This window comes from Chrysemys picta, chromosome 8 (assembly GCF_011386835.1).
Source record: "Chrysemys picta bellii isolate R12L10 chromosome 8, ASM1138683v2, whole genome shotgun sequence".
Classification (NCBI taxonomy): Eukaryota; Metazoa; Chordata; order Testudines; family Emydidae; genus Chrysemys; species Chrysemys picta.
In genome coordinates this window covers 56304061-56329775 of record NC_088798.1, presented here as the reverse complement: position 1 = coordinate 56329775, position 25715 = coordinate 56304061, and the positions used below count along the sequence as shown (strand labels likewise).

The window sequence follows — 25715 nt, the reverse complement described above, 5'->3', positions numbered from 1 at the left end:
AGCAGGACCTTGCTGGCTGACTCAGCTGGCCAGGCCTGTGTAGGCTCAGTTTGTCTAATTGCTTATTTGGGCTGATTAGCTGCCATTGAGAGGTATTCTGATGATTGGTAAAATAGATGCCCTGTTTTCAGGTGTCTAGCTTTTGTGAAGTAAGGCTGGTGGTGGACACTGGTGAAGAGCAGAGAGGCTGTCTTGTGGAAAGTTCTCAGTATGAGGGCAGACATCCTATTGCTGGTGATCATATACTTCAATGTCTGTGCTCAGCCAATTCTTCATCTATTGTGAATTATAGGGGTGGTGTTGGCTTCTTAAACTTATCATTGCAGGTTGTGTCAATTAGTCAGGGATTTCAATGCTCCCTACCCAGAAAGGGCACAGATGAAAGCAACTCCTGTGCTCTACAGGGTCATGGTAATATACCAACAATGCTGTATGTGCTTGAAAATCATTTCCTCTTTGGGGATGGTTTGTGGGGTGGCCTACGCTGCCAAACCATTCACCCAAACAAATGGGGGGAAAAAATCGATGAGACAGGTGTTCAGCGAATCTCCACTTTAATACTGTAGAAGGATGAAGGATTCTTTGCATAACTAACATGATTCCAACAGCAGAAGTCAACAGTTGTTGATATTTTAGAGTAACACCATTTCCTTAGACGGCTTCTGCAGCTCATTATTTAAAACGTTTCTCACAGGCTTTACACTATTGCCCAGTGTCCTTACTCTCCAACAGCTACTACTTAGCTGTGACTTATCACATTTTGTTTCGTGGGAACAGTTGCCGTGGTGTAATCACATTGTACTCCACAGGAATGAACTGCTGTCAATCCTCACCGAATATTTCAGGGGAAAACAGACAGCAGGATCTCCACCCAGGCATAGACCAGCTGCTTTCCTGTGCTGCAGCAACACAGCATATGGATCATGAGTGCTAAACCATGTATACACATGGGTAAAGAATCATCAGAAGAGACAACTGTAAGTTTTCCAGGACTAGCTTTGCCTCCCACTCCACTGCTGTCCCCTTGAGTCTTGACCCTTATGTTCCTTAGTGGCAACTGGCTTCTGGAACATAAGGGGAAACTGCTTTTTCCCTGACTGTATCTATTTAAATAACTTTTCTACATAATTAATTACCAAACTTACTCCCCATTAAAGATGAGTTCATAACTTCACACTAAAACAGATTTGATTTTTTGCATAGTCAAATCCTTATATCTCCCCTTCCCCCAGCTAACAGTCAGCACACCAGAGTTTACAACACAATCACTTCAACACCAAGCAAATATTCCAGAGCTGTTTTTTCCACTCATGCCTGTGTTGCTCCCAGATCAGAGTAGCAGTTCTACTGTCATCTAAAACACTCAATGGAATAGCAGCAGAGGTTTGGTAATCGGTTACTGCAATCTTTGCTCCCCCACTGAGGAGAGTAAGATGGAAAGAGTAAAGGAAAGTTACTTCTGCATTCTGGTAAGTCAGAGCTTTTTACAGAATCCCCCCAGATGCATTGTCCTGATGAGCATCACCATGGAGAGCAGCCAGTGCATCCAAACGGAACAAGCAGCTGCTGCACTCGGGCAGCACTAGCACAGGACAGTGCTGTGAGAGCTCCCTGCTGCATTTACATACGGAAACAATGGAAGAGTGTTTTGGATGAATGACTGTCAGTCAGCTGCCCATCCATTGCTTGTTTTTTCTGTTTGTTGTCATGTGCACTGCTTTGCACTGCACCGGCTGTATCTGAGCCTGGGAGGGGAAGTGAAGCAGTAAGAAGGGATTCCCAAACCTTAGTCCACGAAGCATGTTACATGGGTGGACTTGCTTGTGCTAAGGCGGGGTACTGTGGGAGATGAGTTCATTTTCTGGATATAAAGCTCTGAGTTTTTCCATAGTGCTGTGAAATAATCCAAAGATTTGGTCCTGCAGCATCAGGTTTGGTATACCTAGCCCCCCTGAACTGTACTTGCCAGGCCTGCTTACTGTACACCGTGGGTTTTTACTATACCATGATTCCAGGGTAATCATGGGGATGAAGGAGAGGATAGGTTTTGCCTCCTCTTGGAGGGGAAAGAGAAAGCTGATGGTAATCTCAACCTCCTCTACATGACAGGTGGTTTGTTGTCTATCAATATTTTGAGGTCACTCAACTACTTTGGCTCAAGGACTCTTCTGGGGCTAGCACTAGTACTAACCATATTGGTAGCACTAGGCCCTTGACTGCTGTGGTCAAGCCTCCATCAGACTATTCCTACTTAACACACACAAGACTGTAGGGGCTGAATCAATGTTTTACTATACACTTTAATTTGGCATAAGACCTAGCAGAGTTGTGGTAGAAGCCTTTGAGTTACAACAGTCTTCAATCCAAATCAACACTTTTAGCAAAACAACTTTCTAGGGCTGAAATAATTCATCACCCCCATGTTCCTAGACTAGGGTTTCTTCACCGATGGAAAAGTGTTTGTGCTCTTCTATTGCTCCTTTGGAATGAATCAGAAAGACAGCTACAAAGTGCCACCTTCCCCAAACCATTTTTTGCTTTTCCATCAGAAAAATCAAGGCTTGCCTTCCCTCTTTTTGCTGGAAACTGTTAGTGAGACATGCTTGAACCCAGAACTGTAGTGAGAGACCGTTTAAGACATCTCACCACCCCTTTTTTTAACCTGAAGGGTGCAGCTAAAGTTTCAGCTTTGTGCAAAGATCTTTCTATAGTAAACAGGGAAGATCTGCTAATCCTGAAGTAAAGATGAGCAGAGTTCCTTTAAAGTTAGGTGGCTGTACGCTGCAACAGGCCCCACCTTTATAAAACAAGCTGCAACACAGCCACAGTAAACTAGTGCATTAAGGCAGCAGTTCTCAAAGCATGTCTGCTATGCAGAGCTTTTTAATGCAAGCTAAAGTTTAGATAATAGCATAAATATCTAATACTGCTGGCCAGGCAATGGACTGTGGTTCTCTTGGTACTTGTGAGATTGCTCTCTCAATAATGAATGACAGGGCAGAAGCTGCCAGGGAACAAGATTACAAGGAACTGAAGTATGGTCATGGAAGGGAAAAAAATAGGGAAAGGGAGACTCATCCACCATCTCATTACCAACCACCTGCAACACCACTCACTGGGCTTCTAGACAATTCACATGTGTACATTGCAAGTACTGTGCTGTACACCTCCCAAGCCCACTTCGTGTGGGATGCACATAGAGTACAAATCTGCATTTAACTCATTGCACTTATGGACTACTAGGTCTCAGATGATCGAGTAGTTCCTTTAAAAACCTGTATGGAAGGAGGAACAGGAGGGGCTAGTAGGGTCATGGGAAGTACAATCTATCCTCCCCTGCCCATAAGAGAATGCAATAAGTGGCTCCCCTTATAAACAGCATTACTAAAATGCAATTTTTGGCAGCCTGCCACTAACCTGAAGAAAGGAAAATAGCAGATGGACTCTGAGCACAGTACCCAACTCTCTTACAATGTGGAGCACAACATAATGAAATGTCACTGTCCCAAAGTTAAAACAAATATAAAATTGGAGATGACTGTCTAGTTCCTCTTTGAGGAAAGTTCAATTACAACACAACCAGCAGTTTTAACAGCTCTTCTGAATGAAGGAAGAACAGCAACATTTACAGTATGAAAATAAGCCACAGCTAGCCATTTTAGATTCCGCCATGATCAAGTATAACAGATCTTTCACAGTGCTCAACCATAAGGGATGGTCAGAAAAGCTTCCTCAGAGGCCACCTACCTCCACTACAGCATTAAGACGTCAAACTCTACAGATGTCTATCTGCAACCTCTTCATTACAGCTTAGTGTGGACCGTATAAATGTTCCAACTGCCCAGGCTTGCCACACCAAGATGAAAATGTCACACTGTTAATTTGATCCAGATTCTGTACAAGGATCTTTCTCAGAGTTCAAAGAGTGCTATATTTTGATTAACACTGTGTACCAGTCTGGAATATGTTCACAGAAGCTGTCTCTAGCTTCTCCAAGCTTTAGAGACCGTCTGAACTTTCAAATGTAATATTGTACCAGACTCACTCTCTCTATATTTACACTTCTAACAAAGGATTATCAAAAAACCCACCATTTAACTATTTCCAGTAGCTGGATTCATTTGGTGATGCCACAGTCCATTATTTATGACATAATTAAATGAAAAGGCAACAGGAGCAAGCAGATTTACAAGGAGAATAGGACTAAAGACACTGAATTTGCTAGCTCGCAGCACCATCTAGACAGACGTACTTAAGCACAGCAGTTTAATAGGCTTCTGGTAACATGTTATAGTCTAAAATTTCCTTAAGTGGAGGAGCAGTTCTGTACAACTCATTTAATTAAGAATTCTTGGAGAGAACACAACACAGCATATTGTAATGTAAGTGGGGAACTGCGTGTGCAACTACCAGTGAAAAGATGTCTGTTCCCACATTCTACAATGAACAACTAGCACTGAGCCCTATACTGAAATTACAGTATCAGGCAGTTAAATAGAATTAGAAGTGGGAAATCTTCCTTCCTCTACTGAAAATGGCTCTCCTGGTTTTTATATAGGCTCAAGTTTTCTGACGTGTCTAAAGTTAGTCATTTCACAGGATGCTGTTCCAAATATAAAACAAACAGGTTAGTATATTCTCCAGTGACAAGACACAGCAGCAGTGGGTGCACATACCCAAATCCGCTTTGTAACAGCAACACTGAAGTGCCAAGCATTGAAAGGTACAGTGTCAGGTCCACACAGATTCCTATTAAATCTAATGGGAGTTACATAGTTAGCTTCCTGGATCTCCCACTGAAAAGTTACTCTTGAAGAGATATTAAATGCAAGTGTGATTATAATGGACCAAGTCTACTTAGCTTCCAATATGCACAGCAAGAGTATAACAGATCCTAGAGGAAGCAAAGCATGTATTTAACACACCAGTGATAAATTTAACTTATTTCTGACAAACTAAATCAAGGAATATTTCAGGGCTTGTCTACAGTTTCCAAGTGGGTTAAGCTAAACAGCAACAAGGCATTCTTGTTCCAGAATAAGGGCTGATCCACCAAGTTATTCAGAAACAGCTACTGTGCTTTAAATTTGCAATCTACCTTAATCTGTATTAACTTTCTAGTATAGACAAACTCTCAGTTAAAGGTGATCTGCAATTTTTTTTTTTTTTTAAATATAGAAGGCCTGTATGGGAAATGCTACCCAAAATAGAGATAAGGGCACATTAAACAAACGAATGTCCCATTTAAGAGTGAAGGGCAGTTATCCCTAATCCTGCAGGAGCGAGAAGGCATATAGTACAGGCTTACTTTCCATGTTACAACGTAAGTGTTCTGTGTACAATTCAATTTATTTTTACATAGGCAGGTTATTGTAATTTAGTCTGAGAGCCACAATACTGCCATGCAGAAGCAAGTTTAGTTAGGATTAAAGTCTATTTCAGTGTTTAACAAAGAAATATCTCATTAAAGCTGAAATCTCACTTTCAAGGGTATCCTGAGGAAGGAACCCACTGAATGGGCTTATATTTGAGCAGCATGCAGTTTTAGCTATCAAGATTTGCTATGTATGGGCACTAACTAACTCCCACTTTTTGGCCTGGAAAGGGCAATTCTTTTTTTAAAAGAAAAGCGTGGTTGCCTTAAACTTTTCTAAATTAATCTGAGTCAGAAGGCCAGGAGCAGCAATTTAAAGAAAAGGGGGGGGGGGGGGGCTTTTAAATCAGTTTTGCAGTATAAAACAGCTGTTTGGATTTATTTGTCCCCACACCTATGCTGCCAGGTTACCTTCTACACCAAAGTTTTGGTACTGACAGCTTTTAGCAACACTTAAATAAAACAGTGACTCATTAAGTCTAATTTCCAATTCACTGTGACAAAACTAGACTTAAATAACAATGTTGTGAAACAAAACTGAAGTGCCAGGCAATTCAAAGGTAACGTAAGGATTGGGGAAATAATGATGAACTGGAGTCTCTCCCTTAACTTTGCATGTTCTGGCTTTTTGTTTGTCACAACAGTGCTTAACATTTCTAAAAAAATACTGGGTCAGGAAAAATTAAGACATCCTAGTTTTGTGTGTGTTAGTATACATTTAGGGTGCAAGCTCTGGGCCATATTCTACCCTGTGCATGTATAAATTAGTCAATGGATGTGACATATCCAAGGAGAGGATATGGGCCATATCATTAATATTAAATACCTTTGAAGTTTATTTATCAAAATATTGTATGTTATTTTAAAACTTGACAAATCACTTGCCAAACGGTAACAGCAGTTTAACAGAGGCAGTCATTCAGTTACACAACAGCGAAAAGCACACTCAGTGGGCTTGAGGCTTGTATAATCAAGATTTAAAGAGTTTTAGAAAACGTTTACCCTCAGCCTAGAGTTTATCAACTTTTGGCTTACAGTGCAGTAAACAAGTTAAAGCGCTGCCGTTAACTGCAGCTGCCTCAGCTAGGGCAGCACAGTCTTTTTGTAGTTCACAAATACACAGTATGTAAGATTCTGCTGAGATGTCCTGCAAGTTTGTTTTGCTCATGATTCTAACACGTCCAAGCTACTTACTGAACTGTGTAAGGTCAAATCAATACTGCTGTTATGAGACCAGTCTAGCACAGTGCCAGTAGCCTGTTAGATACAGACTCAAGTTCACATTAGATTTCATGCCAGCAGTTATGAGCCATATCTCCCCTTTTATTAATCCCATAGGGTCCAAGACCTTGCTGCTCCTACCACTTAGTATTTTCAAAAGCAGAATTTGTCTGCACCCTTAAAAGCAATCTCTCTCCGCACATGTCTCTTATAGCTTTGCACTGGAGTGAAGATAGCCAGAGTATAAATTAATGCATTTACTGACATCAACGCTACTCCTCTGGTGCCTTCTTTCCTTCCTAGTGAGCAACTTTTATTAGCTTGGAAGTGCTGCACTGTTGGCTGGTGATCAGCTTCCAGTAGTCAATGAAATACTGTCCCAAGGAACCATTAGTCTATGTCTAAAGCTGACAAGAGTGGCATTTGACAAGGGAAAGGGGAATATGTGGCAGCTTAGGATGTTTCCAGGCTTCATATGGGTCACACCTGTAATGGATGAAAATATTAACAGTGGTAAACTCCTTCTGAATTGCCTTTTCCATTCTAGGTCTAAATCTAAGCCACTCCACATAGGACGGTGAGAGAGAAGAGGGCCGGTTGTCCACACATCAGTATGTCCCAGGTACAGAAGAATTTGGGATCACATCCGTCCTTCATTTTCCCCTCAGGCAAGTTGATGAGGCTTAGAATCAGATGAAGAAGTTGCAAGAGTCATGCCATAGGTGTTAGTCCACAACAGAGAACAGTAAGGTCCAGATGTAAGTTTTCATGACAGGAATCTCAGAGTGGAGGGAAATGATAACCAAGTTTCATTTCCCCATTTTTTTTTGAGGCGGGGGCACAAGTCCAAGGGAGGTTAGTCCATCACAGCACAAAAAACAGGATAAGCACCACCAGTAAGATAACAAAGAGAATGATGATTGCACACCACTGCCGTCGATCTGGAAGAAAAAGGAAACATCAGTTTTCTACTTCCATGGGGAGGGGAAGAGGAAGAAAGCTTCCTCCATTGCGCTACGAAGGACCTAATTTAAGCCAGAAAGAAAGGAAAGTCTGATGGAAGCCTTTTAAACTAGAGATACATAAGGAACAATTCAGCCAGACTCTCCTTAGGAGAATCCCAGGAGCCAGATTTTGCCTCAGCAGTATTACTACGACTGGAAGCAAAGGTGCACCAGCCATATGTAACTCAGCCCAGCTCCCACCCTTTGAGAACTTTGCACCATTATATATACACACACACACACACACACACACGTTATGCCTTATATTGCTTCTTGAAGATTTTGCACAAGAGCTCTCCTCACCTCCACCTTAGGGCTTTTGGGACACTGGAAATTTCAGCAAGAGGAACGGCCACCAGTAGGAAGGTGAGACTAACCTTTAAAGTAACGCTCCATAGCAAAGAATTAGTTAAACCTCCTTTAAAAGTTGTCAAGACTACCTTGATTTCCTCTTCTATTTTCACCTACCCCTGACCTTAAAAACATCTGGTCCTAACTTCTTTCTTTGTTGGGGGCTACAGCAAGATCCTGAGGGGATCTGGATGGTGACCACACAGTTCGACACTAGAGCTGCAACTTAATGGAGGGAGAAAAATAGAGTTTTAGAAGCAGAATTTGTCAAAGCACTGGAAAGAAGTCTGGAGGTTCTCTAGCCATCATCAGACCAGGTCCTGGAAAAACTCTGTGTTATGCAATGCACTTTTAAAGGATGAAGGAAAGACTCATCTCCCTGCTGGTACTCCCCACAGGCTATAACTGCATTGGCAAAGCTAGGCCCATACTTCACCACTAGCGCAGTTCCACAAGTGGTGGAAGCTGTAGACAGAGCTGTTTGTATCACTCATCTAACCATGCTCACACCATAACTTCCATTATTGCTACAGTTAGCAAAACTGCACTAAAGGAGACCCACAGGTCTCAACTTTTCTAGTGCTGAATCCTTAGTTTAGGATGCAGGTACTAATAGAAACCAAAAGCCATCATTTCTAAAAACGTCAGTCTTTCACAACAATTGAAGGAAATTGAAGTTTATTTTCTGATCATTAAACCGTGTCTGGGGGAGAAAACACCGAAGTGAGTTGTTTGCCAGCTGTCTGTACTGCTAAGTGACATGTCACTTCAATTGAATGTTCACCAGCAGGACTGACCCAAATGCTGCATTAATCCAACAGTTTGATTTCAGATGCAGTTTGTATATGGCAGAAAGCACTTCTCACCATGATTCTGTGATGCTTACTGCCTGTGGACAGTGACCCACAGAACATCAGTTCTGAAAGGCAACTGACGCTGACAGGCTGATAGTACCTTTCTTCTATCTGATTCCTGTAATATACCCACTGCTTCCAGAGATACATGAAGCAACCATGAAAGAGAAGATAATACATTTAGGTAGACTATTACAAAGCACACACACACTGTTTATAAATGAAAACAACTCTGGGGAGTGACACTTCCTGGAAGTCAGCCTACACAATCAATCATACTTCCTGTTTTTATTATCCTTAGCATCCTGTCAGCTCTGGGACCCCCTTTCAGGGTTCAAGTAGTGCCTTTCCCCCCCACCCCCTTGGAGGCTACACCTGCCCAGACACCATCTTTCCTCCTAATGAGGGCAAGGAGCTTTTCATCTGACACTGTTCCAGTGTAAAGCTAAGACTTAAACTAAGCCTGTTCTTGGAGTCTTTATTCTGAACACTGAGGTACAGGGAAAGACCTGGAGCATGAATTGCACAACATGATTAATTTAGAGCATTTCTCATTCATTTCCTGTTGCATTTTAGAAAAACTAACCTGATGTCTTTCAGTTTTCATGTGAGAATCTTACCAGCTGGATGCATGAGCTCACCATTGGCTTCAAGCTTCAAGACACAGATGAATGCTGAGGAGGCATTGCTAGATTTGAGGTGTTTTTTTGGCAACCAATCCAATGAGATACTAGAAGCCTTCAATAATCTCTCCCTCCTCTCACACGCTCTACAATTAAGCTATTTGCTTTGGCACCTTTGAGATTTACTATCCACAGCCTTTGGACGGTGGCAGATGCTAGCATTCCTGTGGCTGGGTGTAGTTTCCACGCCTGGAGTGAAGATTCAGGATGGGTTTTGTTTCAGTCACAAAAAGAACTCCATAAAACCAAACTCCATGCCAGGAGTACACTGTGGGCAGCTACTGCTTGGACTTTACAGCAAGGAAAAGCCACCTGCTCACGTGGGGTTTAACTAAAGTTCTCTAGCTTGCTTCATGCTTAAGCATCCTCCAAGCTTGTAGGAACCTACAGTAAAACTTGAAAGTGGAATGATGCAAAAGCTATTACAATTGTAGTCCCAAGGTACATTCTCTCACCATGTAGGTTGCATAAATGATAGAAAAAAAATCTGCAGGTGAAAAAAGGCTGAGGAACAGGCTAAAAAAAAAAGGACAGTCCCAGCATGAACTATAAATTGCCAGGCTCTACACTCAAGTAGAGTAAGATTATCTTTCCCTGGCTATGTATACACTGAACTGCTTCCTGTCTTGCCATGCTCTCAAAAAACATACTACTTAAGAGAAACTACTAGACGCTAGTCCCAGCTCCAGGAGACAACACAGCACATTCCAGACCTCAGACTAATGTAGCTTTCATTCCCTGGTTTAGAAGTCAGAACCCATTTTCCACCACCTACCACTGGTCATGTGGGACACTTTTGCAAGCTTCTTCATAACATTATCAAGACGTGACTGAGTGTTGTCTAACTCATGAGAGAAGTCATCCAACATCCTGGGGACAAAGAAGAGGGGAGCTGTGTCAGGTAAACAACCTAAGCAACTTGTACTGATTAGTTAGCGATGTATCTCAAGACTTCACTACACACACAAGACTGTCACACACCTACAAAAAATAACCCAATCCCCAGGCAAAGTACAAAAACACATTTTAGGCTCTTATTTGATAGTGTCAAAACAAAAATTTGCTCAACCAGCAGTTTTACTCTGGTGGTAAATAAGAACTCATTTGGACTAATTTTCTAAGTTCTTTCCCTGATGTGTGAAGTCAGTACATAAGCCGGCTCTGGTGATCTCTGCAAGGTGAGCAGTAGATAAACATTTGATCCAAAATTAGCGAAACATGTTTAGGCTTTAACCTAACCATTTAAGGTCCAAAATGTCATACTGTTAAAAGCTTTGTCACTTACACGGAGCGCTTAATTATGTATCATAAGGGAATGTGATTTGGAATTGCTGTTAAGTATCCTACCATTCTGGTTTTAAATGCTGTAGGAAAGTTACTAAAACCTGTGTGGAGCTGTTTGATCACTGTCAAGAATCCATTTTGAGAGAGAAGTACATCCAGGATAAACTTATCACTTATTCTTGAACAGGTAAGATTTTAAAGCTTCCTTGACCAGTTGCTTTGCTTTTAAAAGGATTAAGTTTCTTCCCTCCCTGTCTCCCACCATTTTCCATTGTTTGTGGTCTCTTCCCATTCCATTTGTTCTGTTCTTTGCTCCCCCGCTCCCCTTTTTAAGAGAGCACAAGCCAACAGGGGATGGATCACTCAATGATTGCCTGTTCTGTTCATTCTCTCTAGGGCACCTGGCATTGGCCACTGTCGGAAAATAGGATATTGGGCTAGATGGACCTTTGGTCTGACCCAGTATGGCCACTCTTATGTTCTTATTGCTTTGCCTTGTTTACTAGTATGTAGTTACCTATGACGTTATCACTATAGTTCTTGAACCATTGTGTTAATTTGTGCTCTGGGAGCACAAAAGGACACTGCAGAGTTACACAAAAGATGTGTTTAAAGTTTCTCAGTAACAGTTAAACATAGGTATGAACCACTAGTCTTATTGAAAGTGAAACTGCTATCCGGTGTCACTGGAAACTCCAGATATACTATTTGATTAGAGAATACATACTTGGAAAGAAGACATCTAATTTATATATAAATGTATGGATGAAAACTGCTGCTGTGAGCTACCCTTTAATCCTTTGTGTGGGCAGAATTTTTTAGCTATGATTGAATAGCATTTGGGATCTCCTGTGTGTCACTAACCAGGCTGACAATATTATTCCAAAGCCACAGTCAGCCAATGATATACAGCTCTTGTCTTTTCTGGGGACAGGAGCACCAATAGTTACATTTTAGTGTTATCACCAGCCCTTCCCGATGTCTTATTCTTGAGAACTCCTACAGTCTGGGGTTTGTTTCTCAGCACTCACACTGCTTGTTCTTCCAGCTCCCCACCAATGCGCTGGGACATGTTCTTCAGCACCCCAATGCTGCCAGAGACCAGTTCCAATTGCTCATCTTGCTGCTCCACAATCAACTGGTGCCAGAGAGAAGGGAAACAAGCAATTAAAATCCAACATATAGTTGCAACTGGTTCAGAGCCCAATGCTCTGGCACATGCCTGTCCAAACTGGCAAGGCAGCAAGCAGAGTTTAGAAGTAGGCTTGAACTTCTAGTGACTAGTCCTGTAATTTAGAGGAATACTTAGTGTTGGTCAATCCTGAAGAATGACTGTCAAAGCAGCATGATTGGGTTCCACATTTGTCCCAGTAACTCCTTATCAAGTGTTCATTTGACAAGTAAAATGGAATTGTTCCCTATCAGCCTTGCACATTCAATGCGGGCTTAGAATCAAGATGGGTTCTTGCCAGCTTGCATATCACCAGTAGGACAGTTCTGTAGGCTACTGCAAGCCTGATGTCATATTTGTGCAATCCCATTACCTTTAATGGGTGGAAGAGACTGGATCTTAGTAGCAATTCTGATGATGCATATGATGGAACAGAATCCAGATCGCATTGCAGAGTCAGCATAGCTAAGAGTTAACATAAGTACAAAACTAGTCACTAAAATGATCGGATATGACTGAATCAGGGATGGCAAGGTATTTACCAAAGGTGTGTTTTACTGTACCGGGCAACATTAGTTAGTCCCACTTTAAAGCATTTTCTATTTAAAAAAATTTCATTAAGGCACATGTTACACTTCATTTTAGTTACATATTCAAGTTGTGGTTACTTAAGGCAGATTTAGGGCTTAACAAATAAATAAAATTGCTGTGATTAATGTAATTAGGCTACTGAAGACTGGAATGTCTGTATACATTTTGATTGGATATTTTCTCAAGGAAGATATGTAATATTGAAAACATTCAATGACAAGAATGCAGAGGGGCAGGCTTGAGGCACTGAGCAGTCAGAAGTGATAGAGCGGCAGACTGCCAGTCCAGGGCCATTAAGGCATGCAGCATTCTGTAGTAGCAGACCAACTTTGATGTTGTGGATATTCCTGTTCTGAATGGACGTATCCCCAGTTTGAAAAGATTTGCTCTATGGTTGCTGAACTTCCTGGACCCTGTCCTAAACCAATTTCTCCTAGGGAACTGCCAACTCTGCTCTGAATACACTAACTAAATAGTTGTTAGATAAGACTATACCATTTGACTTTGGTGCACAAACAAATTTTAAAGATCTATCAGCTGCCCTTTACAAGGTCAGAACGTAGCTGGGATTATTCAATCACTTAAAGAGCTGAAAAGTTTGTTTGGAGATGCTTGTTACCAATACCTCACTTCATTCCTTCCAAGAACCTATGCTTGGGTGGACAGTTACATATAAACTTGGGCACTGTCCAGACAATTCTTCAAATGAGCTTGCAGCAGTCAAAGTAAGCTACGCTACAATGGTTCCTAGCAGCTTTAATGATTGATTTTCTATTAAATCATAAATGTATTGTCAAAAGCACAAAGAAGTAGACATTACCGTATAGAGCTATCTTATAGTTTTATTTTACTTAGCTGTAACTGTTACATCCATCTTGATTAGCCTATCTTAAGCAGGCAGAGCCCATAATACTAGTGGTTTGTATCCCACACTGGCTCCTCAGCTAATTCAAGGTTCTGGTCCTAATCTTTAATGCACTAAATCAGAGTGCTCAGATAAGGTGATGAACATAGTACAAATAGTACATAGTACAAATACTTAAGGGGGAGGTTCAAGCCTCACTAACGCAAAGAACATTTCAGTTCAGTGGCACCTGCTCTCAGGGGAGAAGCTGAAATTGTCCATGCCCATGTGTGAATTCTCAGCATCTATAGCCAGTCTCAGTGGAAGGTCTCTGACATGGTCTTCTTACTACAGGTGATCAGAATGAACCTAAGCCAAGCTGACTTTAGGGGAAAATGGAAAATCCATCTCCTCCTCCCCTCCCCCGCCCCCAAAAATAAAATAATAAAGTCCTAGTGCAATAGAAGCTAAAAGCACACATCAAAGGACAAGAGAGGCTAAGATCGGGGTTCATTACAGATCAATTTAATACACACAAATTTTACAGTGAAGGGTCCTCTTAGGGGTGGAATAAATGCATCCGTTTTTTCTTTGAGAGATGAAGAAAAGTCAATGCAGCAGTATCAAGGGGTATTTAATGCATCAGCCCTAAATGAACCTTTATTCAAGATATATGTAAAAGCAGAGTCTTTTTTGAACTGGAATGGAGGAATCTGGCAGAATCAGGTATTCTCCCCACTCCCTTACGTTTCTATGCTTTACAAAGGATTTCATCAGCATGTGGCAGCTTCCAGATGGGTTATATCTTTTAGTTGCCTTCCACACACACCTATACATCCAAGCCCTAAACTTTAAGTTTGTGAGCCAAAACGTACACACCAAAACCACCTTAAGCACAACAGTCAATATTTAGGTGCCTATAACAGGTATGTAGGCAACAACATTGAAAACAAATGGGCTCTCATTGTATTGAGCACAGAAGATGGCTCATGGCTGGATGTTTCGAGACTTTTGGCTATTACTGCCAGTACCACCATCTCCTTACACGGCCATTAGCAAGGGATCCATGTGCACGATCATGCAGGAAATACTATACCTGCTGCTGAGCCTGTTGCTCCTCAATGAAGTGTGAATTGGCTAACTGTAGCTCGCGATCCAAACCGCCATATTTATCTGATCCAGAGCTCCAACTCTGACCTCCACTTTCTCCCAGCAGTGCCTGTATACATACACACAGGAGAATTTAATCAGTAAGACACTCCAATATATGGTCATGTCACCTCACCTAAAACCAAGTTCCAAGTGGAAGCAGGAAAGACGATTAAGTAATACCCCACGTTACCCAACTCAGTATATACAACAAGTCACTTTCGTTCCATCTCTATTCCTATTCCAGCAGCAGATTGCTGTAGTTGCTGGCCCTTAAACAGGAGAATGGATGGAATGTTGGGGGGGTCATACGGTTCTGTGACTGCTGCAATTGGGCAGCTGGAGAGAAGGAACAAATATGAAGAAAAGTGCATTGAGAGCAGCTAGACCCACTTGGTGAGGAGAGAGAAGAGGACCAGGCACTGAAAGAAGGTTAACAGGTGCCAGATAAAGTGAGAGCATGGAACAGAAGGTCAGGGAAGGGGAAAAACAGAAGACACGCAGTAAGCCAACAAAGAATAAACATTGTCCCCAAAAAGGTTGAGTACATTGCTGGTTCTCTCCAGTGACTAAGAAATTAGTTCTGGCTAGGACTTCCTGGTTCAGGGGTGGCAATCCTAGTGTTATTTAACCTGGTATGAGAGTTAAGTCAACTTGCAACCTTATACCTATATTCCAGATTGTCAATGAACTTTTTCTAATAAGGCAGCATTCAAGAGAACTCACTTACACCATGATGCTAATATCTCAGTGGTGACTTGCTACTGGTCACTGCTGTCATAACTTCCTTCAGACTGAAAAGGGGTTGGGGGAAGAAAGGAACTCCAAAAAAACTGCAGAATCCAGTAGCTTCCTTCAGGAGTTATCAATGCTAGGATTGGGTCATACTGTTCTATCTCAGCTGCATTCTTACTCCTGGCAACATACAGATACTGGGAAAGTAGGGAAATAAAGCTTTAAGGGCGGGCATAAGTGAGTCATGACTATACTTTAAATGTTGAGCAAGAAGTTGCATTAACCATATAATGATCAGGCCTGTCTTCTCCTCACCCGCCTGTCTGGAAATTTGACACTGATGAATCTACTTAAAAGTCCGAAATGTATCTTCTGTATTAAGTGATTTATGCATGCAGACACTTCAGTAGAGGCTGCTCTGGAGGTCACTCTGCAATTACTTGTAACTCTCTCCTGCTAGTGGAGGGGCAGGCAAACTTTTTGGCCTGAGGGCCACATTGGGTTTCCAAAATTGTATGGAGGGCCAGTTAGGGAAGGCTGTGCCTCCCCAAACAGCCAGGCATGGCCCAGCCCCCACCCCCTATCCAACCCCCTCTGCTTCCCCCCTCCCCCCCCGGACTCCTGCCCCACCCAACTCTCCCTGTCCCCTGACCTTCCACACCTGACTGCCCCTGGGGACCCTTGCCCCCATTAACCCCCCCTCCTTCCTGACTGCTCCCCTGGTATCCCTGCCCCCATTAACCCCCCCTCCATTCCCCACCCTCTGACCGCCCTAACCCCTATCCACACCACCCTGAACTCCCCTGCCCTCTATCCAACCCCCCATGCTCCCTGCCCTTTTACTGCACTGCCTGGAGCGCCAGCGGCTGGCGGTGCGACAAGCTGCTGTGCCGCCCAGCTGGAGCCAGCCACGCCACTGCACAGCACAGAGCACCGGGTTAGGCAGCGGCTCTGCAGCTGCGCTGCCCGGCAAGAGCTTGCAGTCCTGCCACCCAGAGCATTGCACCAGCCGTGCAGCGAGCTGAGGCTGCAGGGGAGGGGCCAGACAGGAGGGTCCTGCGGTCCGGATGTGACCCGCGGGCCGTAGTTTGCCCACCTCTGTGCTAGTGTAAGTCATGTCTACTTACATTACAAGCAGACAAGTTGATGACCACGTCCTTTACACCAACTCTTTCCTGACTCCTCTTATAATGAGGCTTTGCTATGTTTACATAGTCAAATAGATATTGCTAAACATAGGATTAGAAGCCTCTCTGGCTTCAGATTCTCCTCTGAAAAATGGGGATTTTTTTCCCTCCGAGGAGCAATGCAAGACTGTATGGTTTATAAGCAGTTTGAGGCAAAAATCACTGAGTAGTAACTTATTACCTTGTGTGAAAGGTTTGGAAAGCAACCAGAGCAAACTGTGCCCGCAAGAATAAGTGTTTTCACTGATTACTAGCCACAAAAAGATCACATGCCAGCAAAATGGATGCTTTTCCAGTTTAAGATAGATATTTGTTTTTTTGTAAACAAAGCTTCTGGTGGAAACAGGGTAACAAGATGCATGCTGGCAGTTAGGTGTTTAAACTGGCATTTATTTTGTTTAATACCAATGTACTCTACCTTAAGGTACATGAGCCCCTTAGCCAAGTCAGTGTACTTTCATCTAACATGTAGCTTAAGTTAGCAGCTACTATACTTGAACTATAAGGAGTTATCAACCATCTCGAAGGATTCTTGTGTCCACTTTAGCCAGCAGTCTGCTATTGGTTCTCACCTTCCTGTTTTTTCTTTCAGACAGTGCCTGAACAGATGAGTTTGACATCTGATCCTTCATTTCCTGTTTATTCAAGAAAAAGGTATATGATCAAATTTTAAATGGATTGCCAATTTGCTAAAATAATGGCTTAAACAAACATACATAGCAAGTTTTATGGAGGACTAAAGAGCCCTTTACTTACAAGCATGTGCTTTAAGAAATCCTGGAAGACTAAAGTAATATTACAATTCACAGTTGCCCTAATGCTAAGGAAAATGTTAATGAAGCCTAGAACCCTTGTGGCAGAATATTTTGAAAAGGTTAGTGATTTACTACTGGTTTTGCTCCTCCCCATTCTCCACTGCTGTAACAATGCTTGATTTGTGTAGCTGATTGAAAAAATATTTTCTTAAGTGGTACGTATGAAGGACTGTGTTCTAGCTGTTGGAAGTTAGATCTCCTGCATTTCCCCCCCCCCCCCCCCCCCCCCCCCCCCCCGTGTGCCACTTTGGACAAGCCACGTTTTGTGCTTGAATTTCTCCTCTATAAAATGGGTATCATTCTTTCTTAAGTCACTATACAAGTGCATGGAAGTCTTCTTTGACCAATGAGCACTTTGAGCTCCTTAGATGAAAGCCACTATGATAGCAGATGACTTTGAAGTCTAGAAGTTGCATTCAGAACAGTCTATACTGAAAGTGAGACCCCCTGCTACCACGGATATATAAAAGTGAAGTAATGGCCAAATATGATAACTAAAGTGGATGATAATCTCAAGGCTGGCACAAATGTCGGATATCACCAGAATATCTGGTGCGTTCTTGCTCCAGACAGCGACTGATAAAAGCCACATAAGATACCCCAAATATACTGGGACCTCCCCAAAGAATTACTTTTCACAAGACAGCACTCTAGTAAATCTGTTAGAAATGCTAATTAAAGCTGTAGAGTCAACTATGTAAATTAAAATGTCTAAGAATTAAAAATAAAAAGCATTGCTCAAAAATAAGACCATGCTAGTGATTTATGTCTAGAGGTGTTCTTGAGCTGGGTTATTTTCACATTAGTCAGACTGCAGCCTGGACAAGAGGGGACAGTGTGAATTTACCTGATTTACTCAAGATAAAAAAACAGACTATATAAAGGCAGCCACATAAGCATGGATCCACTACCTTTGTCTGACAGTTTCAGGATTAGTTCCCTAGAAAGCAGGCTTCTACTTCAGGAAGAATTGTAGTTAGATAACAATACTGCAAATAGGGTAAGAACTCAGTTCCCCATAAGAACACAATTTGGTGGCTTGCTATGAATATCAACTAAGAATCTTGTCAGAACCAGCAGAAATTAAGGTTTGTGTTAAAATATTAAACAATGGGGGGGGGGGGAAATCTTAAATCCAATTGAGAGAGAAATTCTTAACTAGCATTTACTTATCAGATGTTAACACTCTCTCAAACACTAAAGTTTCCCTTCTCCTTCAATTACTTTCTGGTTGTTAAAATCCCTCCCAACCAAATATGAATCTATCCTACTCTTTCAGGCCCAACTTAAACCCAGCTGACCTTTTCTCCATACTTATAGTAGTAACTGCTGCTCCCATTATAGTTGAACTGCATTTCCATTCTAACTTTGTTTTCAGTTACAGTAACTCCTCACTTAAAGTTGTCCCGGTTAACATTGTTTCGTTGCTGATCAATTAGAGGACATGTTTGTTTAAAGTTGCGCAATGCTTCCTTATAATGTTATTTGGCAGCCCCCTGCTTTGTCCACTGCTTGCAGAAAGAGCAGCCTGTTGGAGCTAGCTGGTGGGGGCTTGGAACCAGGGTGGACTGGCAGCCCCCCTAAGTTCCCTGTGCGGCAGTCCCCCAGCAGGCTATCAATTGCTGGGCAGTTGAGCTGTCCCTCCCTTCATTGCAATGTGCTGCTCCTGCGAGCCTCCTGCTTGCTGTGCAAGGGGGGTTGGGGTGTGTGCTAATGTCAGAGTGTCCTCCTCTTCCCCCCACTCCTTTACCCCATCTCCACAGAGCAGGAGGGACACATGACAGGGCTTCGGACAGAGGGAGCTTGCTGGCAGCAGCTGCTGTCTCAAGTTGCTGATCTACTTAAAAGGCAGTGTACTTAGAGGGGGGTCAGCATGTGTGTCACTCACTCTCTCTCACACACACAGTCTCTCTGCTATGCTGTCTCCCCTCCCTCCATTCGAGCTGCCTTGTAGAACGTGAGGCTACATTAACAATGTGTTAACCCTTGAGGGGCTCAGCCGAGTGCTAGTTCATCATTTAGCAGTAAGGCATTTCCTGGGAAATATCCCACCCTCTGATTTCACCACCTCAGCCAAGCTTAACAATCATCATTGCTGCGTACAGTATTAAATGTGTGTGTGTATATACATACATACACACACACTTTTTTTTTTTTTTTTTTTTTTTTTTTTTTTAAGAGACTGACTTTTGTCTGGCGAAAAAAGTTTCCCTGGAACTAACCCCCACCCCCCATTTACATTAATTATTATGCGGAAACTGGATTCACTTAACATTGTTTCGCTTAAAGTAGCATTTTTCAGGAACATAACTACAACGTTAAACGAGGAGTTACTGTATTTAAAGCTTTGTGAAAGTGATCTTTTAGGTCAAAATTTTCCAGATGCGTGTCTGCCCAAAGGTGAGCTTTTTAAAATCTAAGCAAGAACTAAGTCATTGGTGAATAAAAACCTCCAATTCTCCCTTAGTAAACTAAACACTAGTAACCTTTAACGGATATAATGCCAGAACAGCTGAGGGTAGGAAATTGATGTCTGGTATGTAAATAGCATGACATGTCTTTGCACAGTTCAGTGAAAGTTGATTTTGATTTGAATCTTTGAAAGTTTGCACTTCAAATATGCACAGCACAATTAAAACAACATTCAAAGCTAGACTCATTTCCTCTCCGCCTCTTGCTGTAGTAGAGGCAGTTATGTTGATTCTTCATTTCCAGCTGCTTCTATAGGTCCAGATTGTTCATTGCAAAGAGGAACCTGGACACTTGTAGAAGCAGCTGGAAGTGAGGAGAGCCAGTAGTAGAAGCCAACCACCTCTTTGCAGACAACAAGCAAGTGCTTCACTGACCACGGCTTGGGAACCCTTATCAGAGAGATTATGCTGAAAATGAGGGTGGTGAGAAATCAGGTAACAGTTTGATATTAGACTGACACTGGAAACTAATTTCCAGTACTTTGAAGTGGCCATGGGCTTTTACCCACCATCACTGAAAATCCCCTCCACAAACAATAAGCAGCCAAGCACCTTACCCTGACCACCTGCCGTGTGCTTGTGATGAAGGCTTTTCTTACACCCAGCTCAGTTGCATCAAGGTTGAATTTCCGAGGATTTGCTTCAACAATGCGTAAATAAGTCAAGGAAATAATTTAACTGGTATTCAGCATTTATGAAGATCTAGCTATCCTGGCTGCCTGGAAAGGGCTCCCCAACTCCTATAATTCATAAGTGTAATTGTACCTTTCCAAAACTTTGGTTAGTAAAGTACTAGATAAATTATGTTCCTATCACAACCACTTAAAAGAAAAAAGTGTGGAAGGAATGCATTCTACAGGACATGTATCAGCATGCAGAGTCTCCTTCTCCCGCTTGAATATTTGGGTTCTCTGATCTGTACTGTGTAGCACTTTCAGAAGTTTAAACTTAAAATGAAGGAAAAAGACAAGCATCCTCCCAAAATCATCTAATATAAGCTTGATTGCATGAAATAAATTTATCCAACAGAAGGTGCTTAAGTGAACAGAACATTTCATTTTAGATTGCATCTTATTGGGGAGGAAAACATAAGGAACACTTTTGCCTGAAAGTACTTTATTGTTTGAAATTTGGGATCTAACTGACTGTTGTCTAAACTAAACTGTACATAGTGCAATTTAATGCAAACAGTAACTCCAATGAGAAATTTATATAGAGTGTGATGCATATTTGAGACTGAACTAATCCTTAAGAGCCATAATGATCTCTTGGCTAGCTATTATGTAGGTCCATATATGATTTATCCAACTGACTGCAGTGGCCCCATAGAAAGGATATTAATAGTTTCATCCAAGTCTTCCAGGTCCCACTCAATGCTCCGCAGGTTATTCCTGAGCTCATTGGTGGTCCAGTCAACTTCTTCTCTTGTAGCTGTGGAGGGATCTTGCAGGAGCTCTGTCCATCTCTGGAACAGCCCCTGCGCAGTGTTCACTGCTTTTTGTACCTCCCTGCAATTGAAAAGAGGGGAAGGTAAAGGATGATTAGCATGTATTCTCTGTATTGACAAGACTAAGGGCTTGTCCAGATGGAGAAATTGACTAATCTATTAGTTATACCAGTCTTTTCTCTATGTAGATAAACCCTGAGCAGGGAACTGTTGTCACTAATTTTCACTGTAAACCTTCCTGCATCAATAATCCCCAGAACTTCTTCCTCCGAACGCTCTTTTCTTTTGAAAATGAAAGATTCTTCACATACAGTGGATGCGAAACAGTCAACATCTTGTCTCCTCCCATAGTGTGGTAGAAATTACCACATTATGAAATTCTGTCACAGCAAACCCAGTTATTGAAGGGACCCAAGCCTTTAGCCAATTGCTGCCAAATAACAGAATCTTCACACATTTCCCTAGTAGTTACATTGGTACATCAATACTCTTCTCTGGATGGAGGAACCAGCCTACACTTTGCATTTCTATTGCATCTTTCATCTCAGGACTGAGAAGAACCGAGGTAACACTGTAGCATCAAGTGCACATTATTCTAGTAGGGACAACATAGTTTCACCTCACATCAAAGGCAATAAGAATTGCAGCAACTGTCCCCCTAGAGTTTTTACATGGATTGTATTCAGTGTGGCCCTGGTGATTTTAATATTACCATTCAGATATGGTAGTTTATTAAACTGAACTGCCTTTGCTGTTGCTGCAAGCTCCATGGAAAAGTGCATTCAATTTATTTCATGGAGATGCACACTTTGCTGATAGCACTGTGACTATCACTTAACAAGTAGCAAATATCTACCAGCAAATACTGCTAGCCTTATTCCTGTGGAATATCCGTTCAAATTAATGGGAAGTCAGGACATGACAAGCATGACCAGTCGTAAGAGCAAACTACAGCGGGCAAACTACAGCCCGCGTCCTCCTCGTCAGACCTTTTAATCCATCCCTTGCCCCCCTCCATGCATGCCATGGCTCTGAGTGGTTCCCGGAAGCAGCAACATGTTCCCCCTCTGGTTCCTACACGTAGGGGCAGCCAGGGGGCTCTGCACACTGCCCCAGTCCCAAGTGCCAGCTCTGCAGCTCCCATTGGCCGGGAACCGCAGAGCTGTCAGCGCCTCGCCTCCATGTAGGCACTGGAGGGGGCACATGCCGCTGCTTCTGGGAACTGCTTGAAATAAGCACCACCCGGCGCCTGCACCCCGACCTCCTCCCACGCCCCAACCCCGTCTCAGCCTGGAGTCCCCTCCCATACTCCAAACTCCTCTGCTCCATCCCCAGCCCCCAATTTCGTGAGCATTCATGGCCCGCCATACAATTTCTATACCCAGATGTGGCCCTCAGGCGAAAAAGTTTCCCCACCCCTCCGTAAGAGGCACATCCCTTCTCCTCCTCCCCTTATTTGTCGCCTATCAAATGGCCTAGCATATTTTGGGGCACTAAACATAATAGCTTTGACTAAGGATACAGTACAACTTATTTGCTTTCCTAAGTCACAAGTAAACTTTGTTAATGGAAGTTTGGGTTTCTTTATTTTGTACCCAAACATATTTGGAAAGTACCAACAAGTGGAAATTTCAAGTAAGGTTGGATGTTCATAGATGAGAAGTTACACAAAAGAAAAATCTACTTAAATAAGATGAGCTAAAAAGCTATCCTCAGAGCTAAATTTGAAGAGGACAAAAGCAGAATTAGTGTCATCTGAGGGGACAGCATGAGAGAAGCTACATCTCCTTTCACACACCATGAGCAAGTCTCCACACTTCTAGACAAACTCTCTAAAGTTTGCCTGGACATAGCCCAGTTCCCAACCCAGAGCATTTTGTTTTCTCTCTCATAACACCATTTCATCCTTGAAGCAAGTTTCACTTTCACCCTCCACGTTGGTGAACTCTTACCCACCTCTTACCATGTTCACAACTGCTTTTTCCTTCTTTTGCTTCCCTCTGTATCTCTCAACAATCCCTGAACTCTGTTCAGCTTGTCATGATTTCATCAGGACTTGAAATTAAGATAATTGTTCCAGTGCAAGTTTTCAGTTTATTTAACCCCTTCTAGCCCAAACTCTTTGCAACCACATACAAGTCATGCCACATCAATGGCTCTTAGACAATATTGCCCTATGCCAGCAGCTCTCCCTAAATATTGATCTCCCTCATTCCAATTTTTTGTACCTTATCCCCAATTTGAGATCTTTGGCCCTCAGCATTCATGAAGCCAGTGAGCCACTGACTCACCAGACGAGCATCATACTAATTATATACCTCCAACATCTCCTGAACTCAGAGCCTGTTCCTTCCACCTGCCTACTTAGGATAGACCAGTGGCTCTCAACCTCTCCAGACTACTGTAATCCTTTCAGGAGTCTGATTTATCTTGTGTACCTCAGGTTTCACCTCACTTGAAAACTATTTCCTTACAAAAATCAGACACAAAAATACAAGTGTCACAGTACATTACTACTGAAAAATTCTTATTACCACCAGAGTGCACAGCCCCCCCCCCCCCCCCGCTCCCTGAGCGCTGCTTTACCGCGTTATATCCGAATTCATGTTATATCGGGTCATATATATATATACACACACACACACATACACACACTTCAGTGTATAGTATATGCAGAAGTATCAACAAGTCATATGAAACTTTAGTTTGTACTGATTTTATTCATGCTTTTTATGTAGTCTGTTGTAAAACTAGGCAAATATCTAACTGAACTGATGTACCCCTGGAAGACCTCTGTGTACCCTCAGAGGTATGCATACCCCTGGTTGAGAACCACTGGGATAGAGGATTTCCCCCCCCCCCAGCCCGTCTCCACTTATCTCAAATAAAATATTCTCTCTATGCAAGGCCAGCCATATGTACAATAAATGCATGCAAACCCTTCAATGCCACACTTGTGGGAACACTATATACCTACAATGAACTGGCAACTCATGAGCCAGTCCACTCTCTCTCAGTGGTAGGCTGGGTTCCAAAATTTGTAAAGCTGTTTTCCCCTCAAAATGCCTGCCTAGGTTCACAGGACTGTAGAGTTTTGCTGCTCTAACTAGAGCTAGGCTAACTCAAGTGGTCACACCCAAATAATGATCACCTGAGTTAACTCTGCAATGAAGAAATACTCTCTCCCCCCCCCCCCATCCCATTCTCTAACCACTATTGTTTGTGTATGTAGGAGATTTTTTTGTTTACCCTGAGTTTAACTGATTGCCTATTAACTCAAGATAGGTAACAGGTTTATAAAGGCTAGTCTGGATAGTCCCCACACATTTGCTCTAAGTTAAACATTTCTGGTATACTCTATTGCTCAGCCTAGACTGAAAGACATCACAAACACTTGTCTCCTGGAAAAAATGTTTGTGAAAAACTAGTCTATGTTTCACAAATATTAGCTATCCCCATTTTAATTGGCAATTTTATTCAAGTACATACAACCCCTAGTGGACTATGGCATAGTCCATTCTACCTAAATGGGAGCAGATCAGGTGCTGGAAATGTGGTCACCCATCCCACATACACCCTTGGAGCAGAGCATGAGGCAGGTGGGGCCAGAAGCACTTACAAGGAAGTTCGTTTCTCTTTGGATAGAAAGACTGAGTAGTGGGGGATTCCATGGGAGTGGGGGAAAAAAAGGGAATTCCTCTGCCCCAGAGATTCTCACATGTCATAAAACGTATAACCCCCACCCCTTCCCATTCACCTCCATTGATCTCTCCCATCTTCTCTACTAACCTGCCACTAGCCCCCCCCACACCACCCCTGACAGTCACCCCCCTCATTAACTCTACCTCTACCAGTTACCCCACCTCACCCCATTAACCCTGCCCCCCACTTCCACTCACCCCCCCCAACATTAACTCTTCCCCTGTCAGTTACCCTCACCTTCATTAACCCTGCCCCCACCTCCTCACCCCCTCATTAACCCTCCTCTCACCCCCTCATTAACCCTGCCCCCGTCAATTACCCTCACCTTCATTAACCCTCCCCCCACCTCCCCTCATTAACCCTCCCCCCGTCAATTACCCTCACCTTCATTAACCCTCCCCCCACCCCCTCATTAACCCTACCCCCCACCTCCACTCCCGCTCCCTCATTAACCCTGCCCCCGCCAGTTACCCTCACCCCCCCTCATTTACCCTGCCCCTCCCCCACTCACCCTTTCACCACAAAGAAGGGGTCCTCCATGGACATGGCCAGCTGCACCAGCGCCGCCCGGGCCCCTCCCTGAAGCCCGGGGGGGAGGGAGACGCTTCAGTGTCCCTGCCGCGACGGCGCAAGCTCTGGCCTTCCTCTCCCGCACCACCAGGCGCCCCGTGTGAAAAGATTAGGAGAACGAGGCGAGCCCAGAGAGCCCCAATCTCCTCCCCCCCGCCGGGGGGCCGCCCGCTCCGCCGTCACGTGACGGAGGGTAGCGCCCAAGTGGCCTTGTCGCCGTTTCCGCGAGGAGGGGCTTCCGCTGTCACGTGACAGGCGAGAG

At 43.1% G+C, this 25715-nt stretch overlaps 1 protein-coding gene across 1 annotated transcript; it reads right to left on the bottom strand.

Annotated features, from left to right (window-relative positions):
* Window positions 1-537: 537 nt before the first annotated feature.
* Window positions 538-25696, bottom strand: STX6 (syntaxin 6). Its single transcript, XM_008166583.4, has 8 exons — window positions 25395-25696; window positions 21073-21242; window positions 20292-20386; window positions 17021-17083; window positions 14474-14596; window positions 11803-11909; window positions 10263-10357; window positions 538-7536 (listed from the first exon to the last, which is right to left on the bottom strand). Exons 1-8 carry the CDS (start codon window positions 25427-25429, stop codon window positions 7460-7462), a joined length of 765 nt encoding a protein of 254 aa, XP_008164805.1. The 5' UTR covers window positions 25430-25696; the 3' UTR covers window positions 538-7459.
* Window positions 25697-25715: the final 19 nt, after the last annotated feature.

Excerpts from the sequence above, each read along its gene's own strand:
- STX6 (XM_008166583.4), bottom strand. The coding sequence starts at position 25,429 with ATGTCCATGGAGGACCCCTTCTTTGTGGTGAAAGG. Across the intron at positions 21,243-25,394 it reads CCCTTCTTTGTGGTGAAAGG|GGAGGTACAAAAAGCAGTGA; the intron begins GTGAGTGGGGGA and ends TTTCAATTGCAG. Across the intron at positions 17,084-20,291 it reads GCACACGGCAGGTGGTCAGG|GAAATGAAGGATCAGATGTC; the intron begins GTAAGGTGCTTG and ends TTGAATAAACAG.